At 47.7% G+C, this 18,149-nt stretch overlaps 1 protein-coding gene across 6 annotated transcripts in view; it reads right to left on the reverse strand.

The window, feature by feature from the left end:
• Txnrd2 (thioredoxin reductase 2) overlaps positions 1-18,149 on the reverse strand; it is an 89,591-nt gene that overhangs the window by 38,316 nt on the left and 33,126 nt on the right. For 4 of the 6 annotated variants that reach the window (XM_036195426.1, XM_036195425.1, XM_036195424.1 and 1 more), the window contains 6 exons: positions 15,320-15,388; positions 8,852-8,908; positions 7,971-8,115; positions 7,423-7,497; positions 5,329-5,407; positions 4,541-4,603 (listed from right to left, as the gene is read on the reverse strand). In XM_036195426.1, coding sequence (XP_036051319.1) covers positions 4,541-4,603; positions 5,329-5,407; positions 7,423-7,497; positions 7,971-8,115; positions 8,852-8,908; positions 15,320-15,388 — 488 coding nt within the window. The remainder of the gene's footprint in view (positions 1-4,540; positions 4,604-5,328; positions 5,408-7,422; positions 7,498-7,970; positions 8,116-8,851; positions 8,909-15,319; positions 15,389-18,149) is intronic. The other 2 variants (XM_036195430.1, XM_036195427.1) reach the window with 2 other exon arrangements.

An 18,149-nucleotide genomic window follows, 5' to 3' on the forward strand; every position in this document is an offset into this window, starting at 1 on the left:
GTGTGGACTGATCACTCTCTGGACATACACATTCAAAGTACTTGGAGAACAGCCTCAGGAAAGGCTTCCTTCCTCCAGCCTATCCATCTCTCCCTTTTCAGCACTGGAATCAGATATCTCCCTTAGCCACGTTCAAGGACTAACAGAAATAACAGTCCAGACAGACCACCACATGCTAGTCTCCTGATTTAAGGTAAATTCCACAAGGAGACACCACCTAGGTCAGCTGAACCTTAAGTAATAGCTTTACACAATTTAGCTCGGACCCTCCTTTCTTACAGCCTTACTAACTTTATAGACCCCTAACTTCTTACCTAACCACTTCTAGGAATGTAGACTGAGCACATAGACCCCCTTTTGATATACTAATTGGTCATTAGGACTCAGTTGACCTCCTCTTTTACCACTCCCATTTTGGATTGTAAAAGAAAGCCTGGAGAGGGTGTGGAGCAAAGGGAACACTACTCCACTGTTGGTGGGAATGCAAACTTGTACAACCACTGTGGAAATCAGTATGGCAGTTTCTCAGAAAATTGGGAATCGATCTACCTCAAGACCCAGCCATACCACTCTTGGGCATATACCCAAGGAATGCTCAATCATACCACAAAGAAACATGCTCAACTATGTTCATAGCAGCACTATTTGTAATAGCCAGAACCTGGAAACAACCTAGATGCCTGTCCACTGAAGAATGGATTAAGAAAATGTGGTACATACACACAATGGAGTACTACTCAGCAGAGAAAAACAGTATCATGAAATTTGCAGGCAAATGGATGGAACTAGAAAATATCATCCTGAGTGAGGTAACTCAAACCCAGAAGGACAAACATGGTATGTACTCACTCATAAGTGGATTCTAGATATAAAGCATAGAACAATCAGACTGCAACCCACAGATCCAGGGAGGCTATATATAGCAGGGGTGACCCTAGGATGACTGTGGCTAATAATAAGTTTTGGTTTTACTCAATCTCTGGGCAAGCTTCAGTGAAACATTTCACTAATAAGATAAGAATTTATACTGTATCAAGCTGATAATAGAAAAAGAAAGGAAGGAAGGAAGGAAGGAAGGAAGGAAGGAAGGAAGGAAGGAAGGAAAGAAAGAAAAAAGGAAGGAAGGAAGGAAAGAAGGAAGGAAAGAAAAGAAAAGAAAAGAAAAGAAAGAAAAGAAAAGAAAGAAACCCTGGTGGCCTGGAGGAAAATTCTTACCTGCCTTTATGACTCCACAGAATTCAAGCCTGGTGAGCTTGCTCAGCCAGAGGATTGCTATTGCTTGGGTTTATAACTGGATTCCTGAGAGGCTTGGGGAGAACTTAGAGACGGAGAACAGAGAGGGATAAGGAGGATTTGGACCAGAGAGAATGTGTGGATGAGATGGAAGATGAGGAAGAGTCAGATGAGGAAGTACTAGCTGGGTAAGAATGAGATGAGAAGGACCTGGATGAGGCAGAATTAAGACGAGAGAATTAAGATAGAACTTAGAGGGAGCAATAGATAAGTATAGAGAGAAATCAGGCAAGAAAGAAGCTAGGCATGAGAACAGAACTGAAGCTGTGTAAATAGGATCTTATCCTAGAGGAATTATAGTGAATGGACTAAAGAGCTCAGTGTGCTAAGACTCTCTCTATTTTCCCAAAAATCGTCAACGCTATTTGTAGTTCTCTCTCCTGAGTGCCTGGGATGTATAATATTAAGGTTGGTCCCTCTAATACTATACAAGAAAATGGCTGTAAGACCTTTAAGGAGATGCTCAACATCATTAGTCATCAGAGAAATACAAGTCAAAACAACTCTGAGATACCCACCTTACACCTGTCAGAATGGCTATGATCAAAACCACTAATGACAGTCAGTGTTGGAGAGGATGCGGAGCAAAGGGAACACTCCTCCACTGGTGGTGGGAATGTAAACTTGTACAGCCACTGTGGAGATCAGTATGGCCGTTTCTCAATCTACCTCAAGACCCAGCCATATACCCAAGGAATGCTCAATCATACCACAAAGATACATGCTCAACTATGTTCATAGCAGCACTATTTGTAATAGCCAGAACCTAGAAACAACCTAGATGCCCGTCCACTGAAGAATGGATTAAGAAAATGTGGTACATACACACAATGGAGTACTACTCAGCAGAGAAAAACAATGACATCATGAAATTTGCAGGCAAATGGATGGAACTAGAAAATATCATCCTGAGTGAGATAACCCAGACTCAGAAGGACAAACATGGTATGTACTCACTCTTAAGTGGATACTGGATATAAAGCAAAGGACAACCAGACTGCAACCCACAGATCCAGGGAAGCTACCTAGCAGGGAGGACCCTAGGATGACTGTGGCTTATAATAAGTTTTGGTTTTGCCCAATCACTGGGCAAGCTTTAGTGAAACATTTCACTGTTAGGATAAGAATTTGTACTGTATCAAGCTGATGGAAGAAAATGCTGGCCACACTTACAGGAGGGGAGGCTAAAATCTTTTTAGATTATGGATTAGCCTATAGAAAAATGTCTGCCATAAATCAAACAGTGAAGGGGAAGATGAATAGGAATCTCACTTACACAACTTTAGTAAAACATAGCTCTCTGAACAGATGAAGATAGGTTTCTTCTGTATCCCAGAATCTAATCAATATTTATATGTATAATTCAGCTATTATTAGGCTTAAAAGGGCTTATTGGGAAATGTTATCATTTTTACTATTTTATACAGAGAAAATATTTTCCTGTTTCAAATAGCCCTGGACTTTGGAATTATAACCTGTTTTTATGTTCAAGCTATCTGTGTATTATTTCTCCTGCAGTTGTACATAAAATGTTTTTACATTCAAAAAAAGGACAAATCGCGAGAAAAACAATGACAGCATGAAATCTGTAGGCAAATGGATAGAACTAGAAAAAAAAATCATCTTGGGTGAGGTAACCCAAACCCAGAAGGACAAACATGGTATGTACTCACTCATAAATGTATTCTAGATAGAAAGCAAAGAACAATCAGACTGCAACCCACAGAACCATAAGGCTATATATATGACATGGAGGAACCTAGGATGACTGTTGCTTATAATAAGATTTGCTTTTACTCAAATACTGAGCAACCCTCAATGAAACATTACACTATGAAGGTAAGAATTTATACTGTATCAAGCTGAAAATAGAAAAATAATTAACTAATCTAAAAAAAGAAAAAAGAAATGAAAATTTTCAGAAGAAGAAGAGGAGGAGAAGAAGGAGAAGGAGGAGGAGGAGGAGGAGGAGGAGGAGGAGGAGGAGGAGGAAGGGGCTCAAGATCATGACGGGGAAACCCACAGAGACAGCTGTCTGGTGCTAGTTGGAGCTCACTGACTCTGGACTGACAGCTCAGAAACCTGCATGGGACCAAACTAGACCTGCTGAATGTGGGTGACAGTTGTGTGGCTTGATCTGTTTGTGGGGTCCCTGGCAGCAGGACCAGGACTTATCCCAGGTGCATGAACTGGCTTTTTGGAGCCCATTCCCTGTGGTGGGATACCTTGCTCAGCCTTGATACAATGGGTAGGGGCTAGGCACTCCTTCAACTTGGTATGCCAGACTTTGTTGACTACCATGGGAGGCCTTACCCACTCTGAGGAGTGGATGGGGGTAGAGTGGGAGGGAGGTGAGGAGGCGGGAGAAGGGGAGGGAGAAGAGAAGGGAGAGGGAACTGGGGTTGGTATATAAAATGGAAAAATTTTAATAAATAAATATATTAATAAATAAATAAATTTTTAAAAGGACAAATACTATAGAATTGTATTACATGAAATATACAGACTATACAAATTCAAAGAGACAGAAAGATTAGACATTATCTCAAGATGGAGAAGAAAGGAATATAGACCAGTGATTTCCTAAGTACAGAATCTCTGTTTTGTGTGATATGGAAAAGCCCCACAAATGGACAGTAGTATCAGGACATAATATCATGAATGTAATAAAAATACAATTAATGTTAAAAAAAAAAAAAAGGCCCAGCTATCATATCACCTCTCCGAAGCGCCTGGAATCTGGAGACCAGGGAACTGTGTAGTAAAGTATCAGCCTGGAACTTTGGAAAGGTGCTAGAGATGGAGAGTGTAGGGAGGACAACTCAGAATGTACGCAAAGCTACCGTGCCTCACAAAGGGGATTTTATCTCGAACTTTTAAAGAGTGGGGAAGAGGACGGTGAAGAAGAAAACTGAGGTCCCGGAGGCCGCGGCATTTTGATGTTCGAGAGAAAAGCACTGACAGGGGGAGGCGGGGAGGTGCACAGGCCCGGGGCGATGTCACAGCTACTCTAGGCTGAGGGGGTCACTGGAAGCCTGGTGGTTAGAACCAGCCTGGACAACACAGCTAAACACTGAGGGAGGGACAGAGGAGCCTGCAGTGTGGAGTGATCCTGAGGCACCGCCATGTGAGAGGCCTGAAGGCCCATTTCAGCAGAGTGGATTCTGGGAGGCCTGGAAACAGGGACAGAAAATCACAGAGGAATGAGGGTCGAGGGCCCAGGTAAGGGACACAGCACGGCACTCACTTGTGTGGGGTACCTCGGCCGCCCTCCTGTAGCGATGACTATGTGGTCAGCTGAGAGCAGGGTCTGAGGATAAACAGAAAACCGTGGGTCAGACAGTGCGGTCAGCTGCCAAAGGCTCAAATGCCTGCGGGTGGCAGGGGCAGTGGTCCCTGGGTCCGACTGTGCAGTGTGGGTGCTGTGCCCATCTCTGCATCTCACAATGTTCCAGCTCCAAGCACTTTATAGTGCACAAGGCCTTTGCAAATACCATGCCTCCTCAGAGCCCCACAGACACTGCAGGAAGGGAGTGGCTGCCATCTTTGTCATTACCCCAAGCTGCAGGACAGCCTGCCATGACATTTGAGCTGCTTAACGAGGGACTGTGTGGTTGAAGATCACGTTAGGTAAGCCTTTTTGTTCCTGAGAAATCTCCCCAGCTCTGTTTGAACTGTGTGTGTGTCTGTGGATGCAGAAATGTGTGTGTATGTGTGTGTGTCTGTGTCTATGTATTCAGGAATGTGTGTGTGTGTGTGTGTGTGTGTGTGTGTGTGTGTGTGTGTGTGTGTGTCTGTGTCGGGGAGACATGGTTACACTATAGAGCCCAGGGCTGGTCTGGGACTCAAGATCCTATTTTTACCTTCCTAGTACTGGGATCTCAGGCTTGCCCACTGCACCCAGCTGTGACCTGTGTACCAGCTCTAAAGAGGTGTGACCTCAAAAGCAGCTGTTAACACCAGAACAACACCCAGACCAAACCACACTGGGATCAGGCACCAGAGGAGTCATGAGAGGCACCAATGGACACTTACCGCCTTCCCACCTTTATCAACACCGCAAACTGTGTGTTCATTCACAAAGCTGGCTTTGATGTTAAAGTACTTGACTTTCCTGAAATATAAAAATAAGATTTTATTTTTTATTTCATTTTTTGAGACAAGGTTTCATGTATTCTCATGTAGCATCAAGCCCAGTCTTAGTTAGGTTTCTGCTGCTGTGGAAACACACAACCCCACGTCCCTTGTGAAAGAAAGGGTTTGTTCTGCTTCACGTCACCATCCCTCACTGAGAAAGTTAGGGCGGGATCCCGGGGCAGGGCTGATGCTCTAACCGTGATCAGGTGCTGACTACCGCCTTGCTCAGCGTGTCCTCTCTTTTTGTTTTTGTTTTTTTGAGATAGGGTTTCCCTGTGTGGCAAATCCCCATGTAGACCAGGCTGGCCCTGAACTCACAGAGATCCACCTGCCTCTGCCTCTGCCTCTCTGCCTCTGCCTCTGCCTCTCTGCCTCTGCCTCCTGAGTGCTGGGACTAAAGATGTGCTCCACCACAACCTGCCCTTCAGTCTGCTTTCTTTTATAACCCAGGATTACTAGCTCTCAGGTGGCACCATTCACAAAGATCTGGGCCCTCCTGCATCAATCAGTAATTAAGAAAATGTCCTACAGGCTTGCCTTCAGTCCCGTCTCATGGAGACATTTTCTCAATTGAGGTTTCCTCCTCTCAGATGAGGCTAGCTTGTGTCAAGCTGACACAAGACCAGCCAGTATATGCACTATGTAGCCAAGGGTGACTTTGAACTCCTGATATTCCTGACTCCACCTTCATGGTGTCTGTAAACCCAGGATCACAGGTGTGCACCACCACACCTGTCTCTAAAATGAAGGCTCTTTCAGCATTTCCTCCACAGACTCAGCCTCCAGGGCTGGTTACCCAGACAGTGCCCCGTAGGCTGCTAGGAGGCAGATCTGGAACCAGGCGTCATGTACACGGAAGGACAGACATATGTAAAGATTTGGAGACACAAGCTCTGGCCCAGGGCCAGCTGACTGCAGTGCCCCCACTCCCCACCCCCCGCAAGTGTGAGTGGGAAACTACGCTGGAAAGCAGGAGCACCCCGCCTGTCACTCTGGCTTCCCTGACACATGGCAACCACACATGTCAAGACAGGGACAGAGCCATGATTGGCACCATCCTGAGAGCCCTAAACTGACCGGCAGGGGAGGGAACCACGTGTGTCACCTCTGTACTTAAAAGTACCAAGAGGTCAGGAGGGCAGGCACAGTGATGCTATGGCACGGTGTGACCAGGTATGTGGTGGGCAGAGCGACTCATCTTCCCATTTGAAAGGCCCCATGGTAGCAGTAACTCTCTGTCCATGTGCCTCTCCCTGGCCTCTCTGGGCTGTCTTTCACTCACCATGACAATCAAGGAACAGTCTTACAACACAGACACATGATAACCATGCAGCACTGTAGAGATGGCTCAGTGGTTAGGAGCACTGGCTGCTCTTCCAGAGAGTGGGCTTTGAGGCCCAGCACCATATGGTGGCTCACAACCATCTGTAACTCCAGTTCCGGGGGACCCAACACACTCTTTTGACCTCAGTAGGCAATAAGCACACAAGTGCTACACAGATATACATGCAGGAAAACACACACACACACACACACACTCACACTCACACACACAGACATGCGCACACACACACACACACACAGAGAAGTGGAAACACCCTCCTGCCTCTCATGACCCTCTGCTGCCTGCCTTAGGGCTCATCAGGCTCTCTCCTCCTAACTGTGGAGGGCCACATTGGCCTGCCTAAGGGATGCATCCTGTCTGGGGCCAGCCTCTCACCGCCCATCAGTCCAGTCATACCCACAGGCCCAGGCCGAGGTCTCTGCTGCCCGTGTAACCCTCCCCCAGCTCCAGCCAGCACATCCCTTCACTGCTGCCATTTCCTCACTTCCCACAGCACTGACCAGTCTCTGCCCCACTGCGGCACAAGAACCGTCCTGTTCTCACGGCCAGGGACTGTGCTGCCTGTGAACATCTTCACAGGTACAAAATGACAGCACGGCCAGGAGGGTGGCCCTGCCAGGCCCACTGAGACCTGGGAGTTTCAGTACCTGTCCTGAAGTTGGACTCGGTGACCCCAGTTCAAGGACTTCACGTGGTTTTGCACAGCTTCTGCCATTTTCTTCCTGTTGACACACACACACACATCGATGAAATCTGCAGCAGTAGCAGGAGAAGACTCCAGAATATCAGGAGACAGAGCTGTAGTTATTTTACTTTTCTGTATTTTTGGAGGGGGTCAGGGTTTCGCTAAGTAGCTCAGGCTGGCCTCGAACTTAAGATCCTCCCGTCTCAGCCTTCTGATTCCTGGACTCCAGGTGTGCACCACACTCGGTCTGCAGAGGTGTTTCAAGGGCTGAAGCCTGACACTCCCCCCCAGGCTGCCCTGCCTCTGACCAAGCTTTGGGACTGTAGAATCCTGGGCTCTCTCTGCCTGGGGAATTTAGTGTGTTCTTCCTCCATTGACACTCTGGAGAGTGCTAACTATGTCAACTGCCCTCTCCCACCACCACTGAGCCAGAACTAGAGCTGCTCCCTGGGATAAGTGGCAGATAGCAGATCTCCCTCTCAAGGGGGTCCCACGGCAAGACCTCCTCACCAGTTGTGCTGGATGGGCTGGGCCACCTCCCAGCCATAGTGGTCAGCATCTTTGATCATGTCCCCCAGCAGTGCGGCCTGGTGCATCAGCTTCTTGGGTATGCAACCCACGTTGACACAGGTGCCACCAAGGCCCCACCTGGTACCTGGAATGTCAGAAAAAGCAGGTATGTATGTATGTATGTATGTGTATGTATGTGTGTGTGCACACATGAGTGCGTGTGTGTACATGTGTATATGTGTTGCAGGGGACAAAACCCAAGTCTTTGCACATACCAGGGAAATATTCTGTCACCAAATCAATCAGGCCCTGGTAGGAGTGGATTTGACTTCCCACGTAGGGGAAAGCAAGAGGCTTTTACTTTACAGGCTCAGAATGCCTTTAGGGGGTTGCTATTTTGTGACTTGAACTTGGCCCAGGGGAACCTGCCCATGTAGATTTGTTCCCTCAGTTTATACTCAAGAGTCATTTTTTAAAAAAATTTTTGAACATTTTATTTATCATTTTTGTGAATATGGGTGTTTTATGTACATGTGTGTGAACCACATGGGATGGGTGCAGTGCTCACAGACACCAGAAGAAGGTGTCAGATCCCCTAAGACTGGAGTTAGAGCCGGTTGTGAGCCACCAGGTGGGTGCTGGGAATCGAACTCAGTCCTCTGGAAGAGCAGCCAGGGCTCTTGACCATTGACCCATCACTCCAACAGCACTCCAGCAGTCATTTTTTAAATAACAATTTTATAGAAATGTTTGTATGTTGAACAGGACCCCCTAGGGAGACTGTGGGTAGAAGGGAATGAGTCACTGTAAGCGGAATGTGAGCTGTGTCCCTACTATGTACCCCTTTCTCTAGGACAGAGGGCTCTGTCCAGGCTGCCTACCTTGGGGGGAGGGCTCCACATAGTCAGCCACTGCCACCTTCCTTCCCAGCTGAGCAGCTGAAATGACAAAGACATCCATAGGTAAGCACAGCCAGAGACCAGCACGGAGCTTCCCAGGAGCCCCTGAGGCCCTGGAGGAGGCAGCGGGTCCAGCCAACACCTGAGCATGGAGGCCAAATGCTGTGCTGTTCCATCTCCTTGTCCATCTCCTGCCCTTCCCGGTACCCTCCCGGCTTGCTTCCTGCAGACAGGAGCTCCAGCCTCTCTGCAGACTCCAGCCTTCACACCACCCACTGAGGCAGTGCTAGGATGGATGCCCTTCCAGAGTTCCTGCCCCCACCTACTGTAGGCTTGGAAGTTCAGTGTGAGCCCAGTCCCCACCCGGAGCACATGACATCAGCCTCATTAGCCATCTACAGAACGGCCATAACACACAAGTGACACATGTCAGGCCAGAGATTAGGTGGGGAACTGGAGCTGGTGGGAATGTATGACATTACTCGGCCATGAAGAGGGACGTCCTGAGACACACTACATCATCAACGAACACAGATGACATCACAGTCAGTGGAAGAAATAGAAGATCACAGATGACCCCATCGATGTGAAGCGTTAAGAGTCCGCTAAGACGGGAAGCAGACAGCGATGACAAGGCTCAGGGAAGGGAAAGGATGAAGGTATGGGGAGGGCGACTAAGTATGAGTATGAAGTACCCAGGGGCGATGAAAACATTCTAAAACTCTGGCTGTGGCTATGCAACCATGGGAGTATACCAAACCCTGAAGAACTCACTTTAAATGAGCAGACAATGTCACATGTCTCAATGAAACGGCCATAAAAAAAGGAGACCCTTGGGGATAAAGATGGCAAAAGATGTGACTTGCCACGATAGTTGGTTTTTGTCCACTTGACACAAGCTAAAGTCACCTGGGTAGCAGGACCTCAACTGAAGAAATGCCTCCATCAGACTGGCCCGACTGTGGGATATTCTTGATTCATGATTGCTGTGGGAGGATTCAACCCACTGTGGTCAAACCACCCCAAGCCAGGTAGTCCTAAGGTTTATAAAGAAGCAAACTGAGCAAGCCTGGGGGAACAATCTAGTGAGCAGCACTCCTCCACAGCTACTGCTTCAGTTCCTGCCTCCAGGTCTCTGCCCTGAGGCCCCTTAACTACAGACTAGCAAAGTGTAAGCCAGATAAAAACCCTTTTCTCCCCAATCTCCTTTTTTGTTTGTTTCTTTGTTTGGTTTTTGAGACAAGGTTTCTCTGTGTAACCCTAGCTGTCCTGGAACTCTCTCTGTAGACCAGGCTGGCCTCAAGCTCACAGAGATCCTCCTTCCTCCCGAGTGCTGGGATCAAAGGTGTGCACCACCACCGCTGGCTCCCAAGTTCCTTTTGATCAGAATGCTTTATCATAGCAATAGAAGGCAAACTAGAAACAGAAGCCAGTATCAGGATTGTGAGATACTGCTGTGAAGACCTGACCATGTTGTTTTGGGGGTGGACTGTGGAAATGTTTGAAACTTCAGGCTGCAAAGCTTAAATGGCTGTTGTGTGGGAGCTTTGGGGAGAAATGCAGAAGATACAGGCCTGGCTCATCATGTTTCATAGGAAGTTTGAGAGTCCCTCAAAGACTATCAGGGTTGTTCATGTGATATATTTGAATCAAGACTCTATGGTTTCTGATCAGTAAGAATCGGTTGTGACTAAGGAGAGACCAGCAGCAGATGCTGGTCAGCTGGAGCGGAGAAATCAGTTAAGAGACCAGCATCATTGACCAGCAAAAATCTTCCAGGGAGTGTTTCCTATAGATCATCAGTCAGAAGCTGTGGTCCAAAGGGGCCAAGGCTGCCTCTCAAGCTGGCAGCAAAACTTGGTAATGTATAAGAGTATGCCATATAGTACTGTTTTTCGGGGGGGGGGGTATGTAAACTGCAGGACTAAAGGAGGCATGGAGAGTCTCTTAAGAGTCAGAGTCTATTAAAAGATACCAGGAGGCCACTGGTGAGGGTATAGCATCAGTTGTAGTGAATACCTTAGCATACTGGAGATGCTAGGACCATGGGCTGACCACCAAGGACAGCAGCAGGTATGGAGTGGAGCAGACTTAGGCCAACAAGAAGACTTATGTGTGCTGTGCAGAGCCTGGAGAGGCGGGCCTATGTGTGCTTGGTGTGCTTGGAGGGCAGAGCTGGAGAGGCAGAGCTGCTTAAGGCCTCTGGAGTGGAGAGATCATCAGTGAGCACCAGACCTTGAATAAATAATTACAGAATTTGATTTACACTGCTGGATTTTGGTTTTGCTTTGATCTAGTTGTAACTGTGCTAAGGTTCTTCCCTTTGGAATAATTTTTTTAATTTATTTTATAGGAGCCCACAGTTCAGACACCTTGAGATTTTAAAGAGATATTGGACTTTTTGTTTGTTTGTTTGTTTTTTCTTTTTGAGACAGGGTTTCTCGACATTTTAAAAATCTGTGGAGCTTTTAAAACTCTATTAATTTTGGCTGGAGAGATGGATCAGAGGTTCAGAGCAATGGCTGCACTTCCAGAGGCCCGGGTTCAGTTCCCAGAACCACATGGCAGCTCACAACTGTCTGTGACTCCAGTTACAAATGATCGGACATCTTCACAGCAAAGCACATGAAATAAAATTGAAATTATTTTTAAAAATGACATTAATTTTGTATTGTGATATTAACATGAGCTCTTGGAGATAACAGGAAAGTTTATGGTTTATAGTTGTGTGTCAGACTGACAAGGGGTCAATCATGCTGGTTAGTTTTTGTCAGCTTTGTAGAAGCTAGAGTCATCTGGGAAGAGGAAGTCTCAATTGAGAAAATGCCTCCAGCAGATAGGCAAGCAGTTGGTGTGGAAGGGTCCAGCCCACTCTGGGCAGTACCACTCTTAGCTAGGTGGTCTTGCTTGTATAAGAAGTGTAGCTGAGGGTTGGGGATTTAGCTCAGTGGTAGAGCACTTGCCTAGCGAGTGCAAGGCCCTGGGTTCGATCATCAGCTCAAAAAAAAAAAAAAAAAATGTAGTTGAGCAAGCCAGAGGGAGCCAGCCAGTAAGCAGCATTCCTCCATGGCCTCTGCACTAGCACCTGCCTCCAGGTTCCTGCCGAGATCTCCTGCCCTACTTCCCTCAGTGATGGGCTGTGACATGGAAGTACAAGCCAAACAAACCCCTTCCTCCCCAAGCGGCTTTGGTTAGAAAGTTCTAATATGGCAATAGGAAACTAACTAAAACTCACACACTAAAAACTGTAACTGAACAAGAAGGTGCTCACCTGTGACCCGAACACTTCAGAGGCATAGGCAGGATTCAGAATCTCAGGCCAGCCTGGGCTACACAATGGGAAATTCTTTTTTTTTTTTCTTTTTTTTTTTTTTTTTTGGTGCCGGAATGCAAAAGCAAGGTTTAATTCTGACATCCAAAAGCAATACAAGCCTAGGCAGGGACTCCGTCTACTACATCCAACGCAGTGGAGGCTGAAGAAGTGCCCTTCCCTCTGCAAGCTCACTTTGGTTTTTTTCTGTTTGGATTTATTTTTTAGTATACATAAATCATGCTCTGTATTAGTGTGGAAAATACAGGTACTCTTAAGGATGCGCTTTCGATTCTCCTTAGTGCACAGTCTGTTATATGGCCTGTACATGTATGAGCCAAATCCTCCTGGTGGTTCCTTGTAGAATTCTTTTGTCTGGGTGCCTCGGTGCCTTTCTGCTCAGGCCCATGCTCCTCGGGCCTGGGCTTCCTTGCAGCGGTACAGAGGCGTAGAGGCTGACTTCCAGAGCACGTGTCCAGGCCCACCCCTGCCACTCTTCGACTCTCCAATCTAGCATCCTCATGGCCTGGCTGGAAGATTTTTATTTTTACTTATTTATTTGGTTTTCTGAGACAAGGTCTCTCTATATGCAGCTCTGGTTATCCTGAAACTTGCTGTGTAGAATAGCCTGGTCCCTAATACACAGAGATCCAAACGCCTCTGTTTTCTGAGTGCTGGGATTAAAGGAATACACCACTACACCTGGCAAAAAACATTTTTTAATTTAAAAATGTTTTTATTCATTTTTGCATACTAATCACAGATCCCCCTATCATCCCTCCTCCCACTCCACCCCTAATATTTTAAATTGACTTATTTTGTGTGTATGTATGTGTGCATATGCATGTACACTACATGCATGCAGGTGCCCGTGGAGACAAGAGTTAGGTCCTTTGGAATTGGAGTTATGGAGCCTAACTCAGGTGCTGGAAACCAAACCCAGGGCCTCTGCAATACCAGCAAGTGCACTTTAGAAGTTGAGGCAAAGGATCAGCAGTTAAAGGCCAGACTCAGCTATATAGCAAGTTCCAGACCATCCAGGGACACACTGGAACCTGTCTCACACAAAACAAAACAAGGGGAAGGGAAGCTGGCAATAGTAATGGGCTGAACTGTATCCTCCCTGTTAAAATTCATACCTCAGTCAGCCCTCAGTACCAGGGAATATATCTGGAGATAAAGACAGACAGACATGCACACATACACACACACACACACACACACACACACACACACACACCAGGATCCGAGAGATGACTCAGCAGCTGAGAGCACTTGTTGCTCTTACAGAGGACCAGGGTTTGGTTCCAGCACCCCATGGCAGCTCACAAACATCTGTAACTCCAGTTCCAGGGGATCTAACACCTTCTTCTGGCCTCTCTGGACACAGACACCAGGCACACAATGCACATGTCTATGCACAGACAAAGCAGTCATGCACATTGAAAAAAGAATACATGTCCACATGCAGGTGAACAGATGAGATATGGTCGGTCTATCATGTGCTGTCCCAATGCAGGAAGAACAAACTACATACACTCGCTGAATGGTCAAGACTCAAACTAATGATGCCGGGGGCTGGAGAGATGGCTCAGTGGTTAGAAGCACATATTGTGCCTCCAAAGGACTCCAGTTCAATTCCCAGCACTCATGTTGGGTAGTTCACAAGCTTTCAACTCCAGTCAGAGAAATCGGACATCTCTGGCCACTGAAGGCTCCACATAATGTGTATACAGACCCACACACAAACACTCACAATGAAAAATAGTAAAAATAAATATTTAAAAATGGTGATGCTGAGCGAAAGGAGCCAGAGTAGTAAGTACAGAGTGACTTCCACTGCTGCACACTTTACCAATGGCAAGCACCCACAGTGGGAAAAACGGGCCAGTGGTTGCCTGTGGGACAGGAGAGGGAAGGCAGGAATTACCACGCTCTCTGGGACACTCAAATCCGTGTCCGAGACTTAACCTTCAGTACCAAGGACTATGACTGTAATTGGAGATAAAGTTAAACAGGTCTCAGGGTGGCTGGTCCCTTGTCCAACGGTAAAGAGAGATTAGGGTACAGAAACGGGAGTTTACATGAAGACATGAGAAGCAGAGAAGCCACAAGCAGCCAGTCCTGCTGACACTTTGGTCTTCGACTGCTAGCATCCAGGTCAGTCAGTCCAGGGCTGTAGTTATGCAGCCCACTCAGAGTTGGTGAGGGGTGTCAGGGACAGTCACCATCCTCACCACAGTTCAGGTTTTAGAGACACACCCACCTGTCAGACTGCTCACTTGATTTTGATTGATTTATTTACTTTGAAACAAGGTCACGCCAGGAGAGGGGGTGTGGGGGTGGGGTGGTGGCCCACGCCTTTCATCCTAGCGCTTGGGAGGCAGAGGCAGGGGGACCTCTGTGAGTTCGAGGCCAGCCTGGGCTACAGAGTAAGTTCCAGGACAGGCTCCAAAGCTACACAGAAAAACCCTGTCTCAAAAAACAAAACAAAACAAAACAAACAAACAAAGAAACAAACAAAAAGAAACAGGATCTCATGTTACCCAGGCAGACTCTGAGACACAAGTGATCCTCCTGCCTCAGCCTCCTGAATAGCTAGAATCACAGATGTTCATGACCAGGCCCAGCCTCAAGTTATCCACTTTAAATATGTACTGGTATATTGTCTATCAATTCTCTTTAAAATGGTACTCCACCTCAAAAACAACAACAGAAATGTGGAGCTGCAGAGATGGCTCAGGGGTTAAGAGAGCAGACTGCTCCTGCAGAGGATCTGAATTCAGTTCCCCGCACTCCTGTTAGATGATGGTTCTCAACTACCTGTAACTCCAGCTCCAGGGAATCTGGTGCCCTCTTCTGGACTCTGTGAGAACCTGCACTCACAATCACATACCCCTATGTAGAGGCATACACATGTAATTTAAAAATAATAAAAATACATTTAAGACAAAACAAATGGGGATGGAACTATGCCATTCTCAGGAGAGGCCAGACTCAGGATCTGTGTGGATTCAGGATGAGAGGAGACATCTGTTCCATAGCATCTGCTTCTGGACATATGGCCAGCTTCTCCTAGGAGACCCAATAGCTTCAAAGCCCCAACACAGCAGAGGAGACACAAAATACAAAATACATACCTTCCTTGGCACAAGCTAGGCCACCAGATCCCCCACCAATCACCAAGAGATCGAAGCTCTGCTGCCCTGCTGAGGAAGAACAGAAGGTAAGAGGTGCCCGAGCCAGCCCTGACCTTGCTCTCTGAAGGGCCAGCGGCTCCATACAGTTCTAGGTGGTACAAAGCTTATCAGGATGGGGAACCCTACCTGGGGCAGTCAGGGTGACCACACTGTCTACACAAATCAGAAAGCAGCATGTGGAGAGGTTGGCTGTCAGGGTATGTGACCCTCTTTGTAGAGAATCTCCCTAACTCCCCAAAGGAGTCTCAGAACCTAAGACTACACCCAGAATCCTGAGCCAGACAGAACAAAAACATTGTCATTCGGTCTACAAGCTTTTCAGTGGTGAAGGCAGTTCTTCATTATAGCAACCATGACTATCTCTGTAGCCCCTTCGGCAAGAAGCCAAGGGCTCATACAGCCAAGAGTCTCAGAGTCATCCTCTGATCTCCATTTGTGTGCCAGGAGAATGTGTGCACCCACACCCATGCACACACTAAATAAATACAAAATCAAATGTAAAAAGAATAGTTTTTAATGGTCACACCTGTCTTTGTACCCACCCTAAGTAGACAAGGCTGCAGAGAAAACCCTGGGGTTCAGATACCCCTCAGAGTCACTGGCCTACACCCCTCTACAGGAGCACACAGCTGATGGTGAGAGGTGGCCCCGCGTTTGCAGACCCACAACTGAATCTATCCCAGGCTCAAGTTCTGAAAAGGCCTGAACAGTTACCAATTATTGGATGGCTTTGATGTGATCCTAGAGAAGAAAAGAAATTAAGTGCTAGGAGGCAAGCAGCCCCTCAGCCCCAGAGAGGACCAGCCTGACAGCTAGAGCCTGTCTCTTGCATTTGGGGGACAGATTGGGGACCCTAGATCCCTGGAAAAGGCTCCTACCTTCCATTGCCAACACCGTCCTTCCTGTTGCCAGAGTGGGGCTCCTACTGGGTCTCTCTTCCCTGAAGCCCTACACTGTGCCCTCTCCCGTTTGCTATCAAGCTAGTTAGTAGTAGGGCTGGCTTATCATGGGCCACCTGCTTTCCCACTGTGCACACCCAGGAGCCTCCCCTCTGATAAACACTGGAAGAGTCACACAGGAAAAGTTAACAAGGGTCAGGGGAAGGATACAGCAGCCTGCTGTGTGGGGGTGGGGGATGCAAAATGCGGGGGGGGGGGATGCAGCATGCAGGGCATGAGGGATGCAGCCTGCTGGGGGTAGGAGATGCAGCCTGCTGGGGTTAGGGGATGCAGCCTGCTGGGGGTAGCAAATGCCATTCTACGGAGCAAACCTGGAGAGCAGATGTTAGCAGACACCTCACCTGGGTGATGGCTTCCTGGTTGGAACCCTGACATGCTGGCCTTCACTCACTATGGATAGGCCACTCCTCCTGCCCAGTGGCATCTCTAGAACACCCCTCTGCTTCATCTCTGCCTCCTGACCCACAGTGTTCTGGACAGGTGAGCAGAGAGCATAGCTCTGATGGAATGACAGGATCCAAATAAAGGGAACACAGCTCTGATAAAGCAAGAGGGTTCCTTAGACTGGCTGGCCACCCAGAGGAGTCACCTGTGTGGTGAGGGGTTCTGTACAGCTCTTCAGAGGATACCAACAGTCTTGTTTGGGAGATGCACCACACCCCAACCACTAGCTGGAAAACATGGTGTGTTCCTGCTCTAGAAGGACAGACTGCAAGGCTGCAGGGGACTCAAAAACAAGTGGACTCCGGAATCATATGGTGAATGGCATCTTCCCTGGACCCTATAGGATTCACACCTCAGCAAAGCTCTGTGTCCAGAATCCTCCAGACAGTGGTGCCTCCTGCTCCCCTGAAAACAAATCCCAAACCACTGGGGGTTCCAGGCCTGGGACTCCCGAAGCTCGTCTACAGATTTAAAGAGGATTTTTCCTTTAGTGATTTTACCTATTTTCATGTGTATGAGTGTTTGTTTGTGTGTGTGTGTGTGTGTGTGTGTGTGTGTGTGTGTGTTTGTGTATGTGTGTGTGTGTGTGTGTGTGTGTGTGTCTGTGTGTGTGTGTCTGTGTATACACGTGCACTCTCCATGGGCATGCAGTGCCAGAGGTCAGATGTGGGCCTTGGATCCTCTGGGACTGGGCACCATCTGGGTGCTGGGAATTGAACTTGGGTCCTGTGGAAGAGCAGTCATTGCTGAGTCATATCTTTTACTGTCACTGGGTGATGGTACCAATGGCACAGGTACATTGATTTCTTTTTTTACCCCTACAAAACCATTGTAAATATTCCCACCTAATATAGGCAGCAACGAGGCTGAAAGAACCAGAGCTCTGAGAGTTAGATCAACCCTAGGTCCCTAAGGTCTGTCCCCTAGGTCCCCACCTCACATGGTAGGGCCGGCTTCCAAGACTCTCCTAGGCTAGCTAGCTTTCATCAGGGAGCTAAAAGACCTCTTCCAATCCTGCAGTTGGCCGGCCTGCCCTCCCCCTGCAGGCCAAGGGCCAGCCACTGTCCCTTTCATGCCACTACCTCTGTGCTGTGAAGATCCCTGGCCTGTCTTTGCTCACCTCCCTCTACACTCGACCACTGTGGTCAGAACTGAGTTCTGTCATTCCAATCCTGGGGGCAGTTCTAAGGATAGTCACCATGTGACTGCTTGGAGAAGACCATTCCAGGAACAGCCATACCAGGACCGATGGGAAACTCTGGAGGAACTCGGCCTGTCCAGGACAGCGGGAACAATGTTGAGGGGTTCCCAGCTCCCACCGGGGCCGTTTGAAGTTGATTACTATCCTGATTTCAGCAATAACTCTC

The sequence above is a fragment of the Onychomys torridus genome, chromosome 8, assembly GCF_903995425.1.
Source record: "Onychomys torridus chromosome 8, mOncTor1.1, whole genome shotgun sequence".
In the NCBI taxonomy this organism is placed as follows: Eukaryota; Metazoa; Chordata; class Mammalia; order Rodentia; family Cricetidae; genus Onychomys; species Onychomys torridus.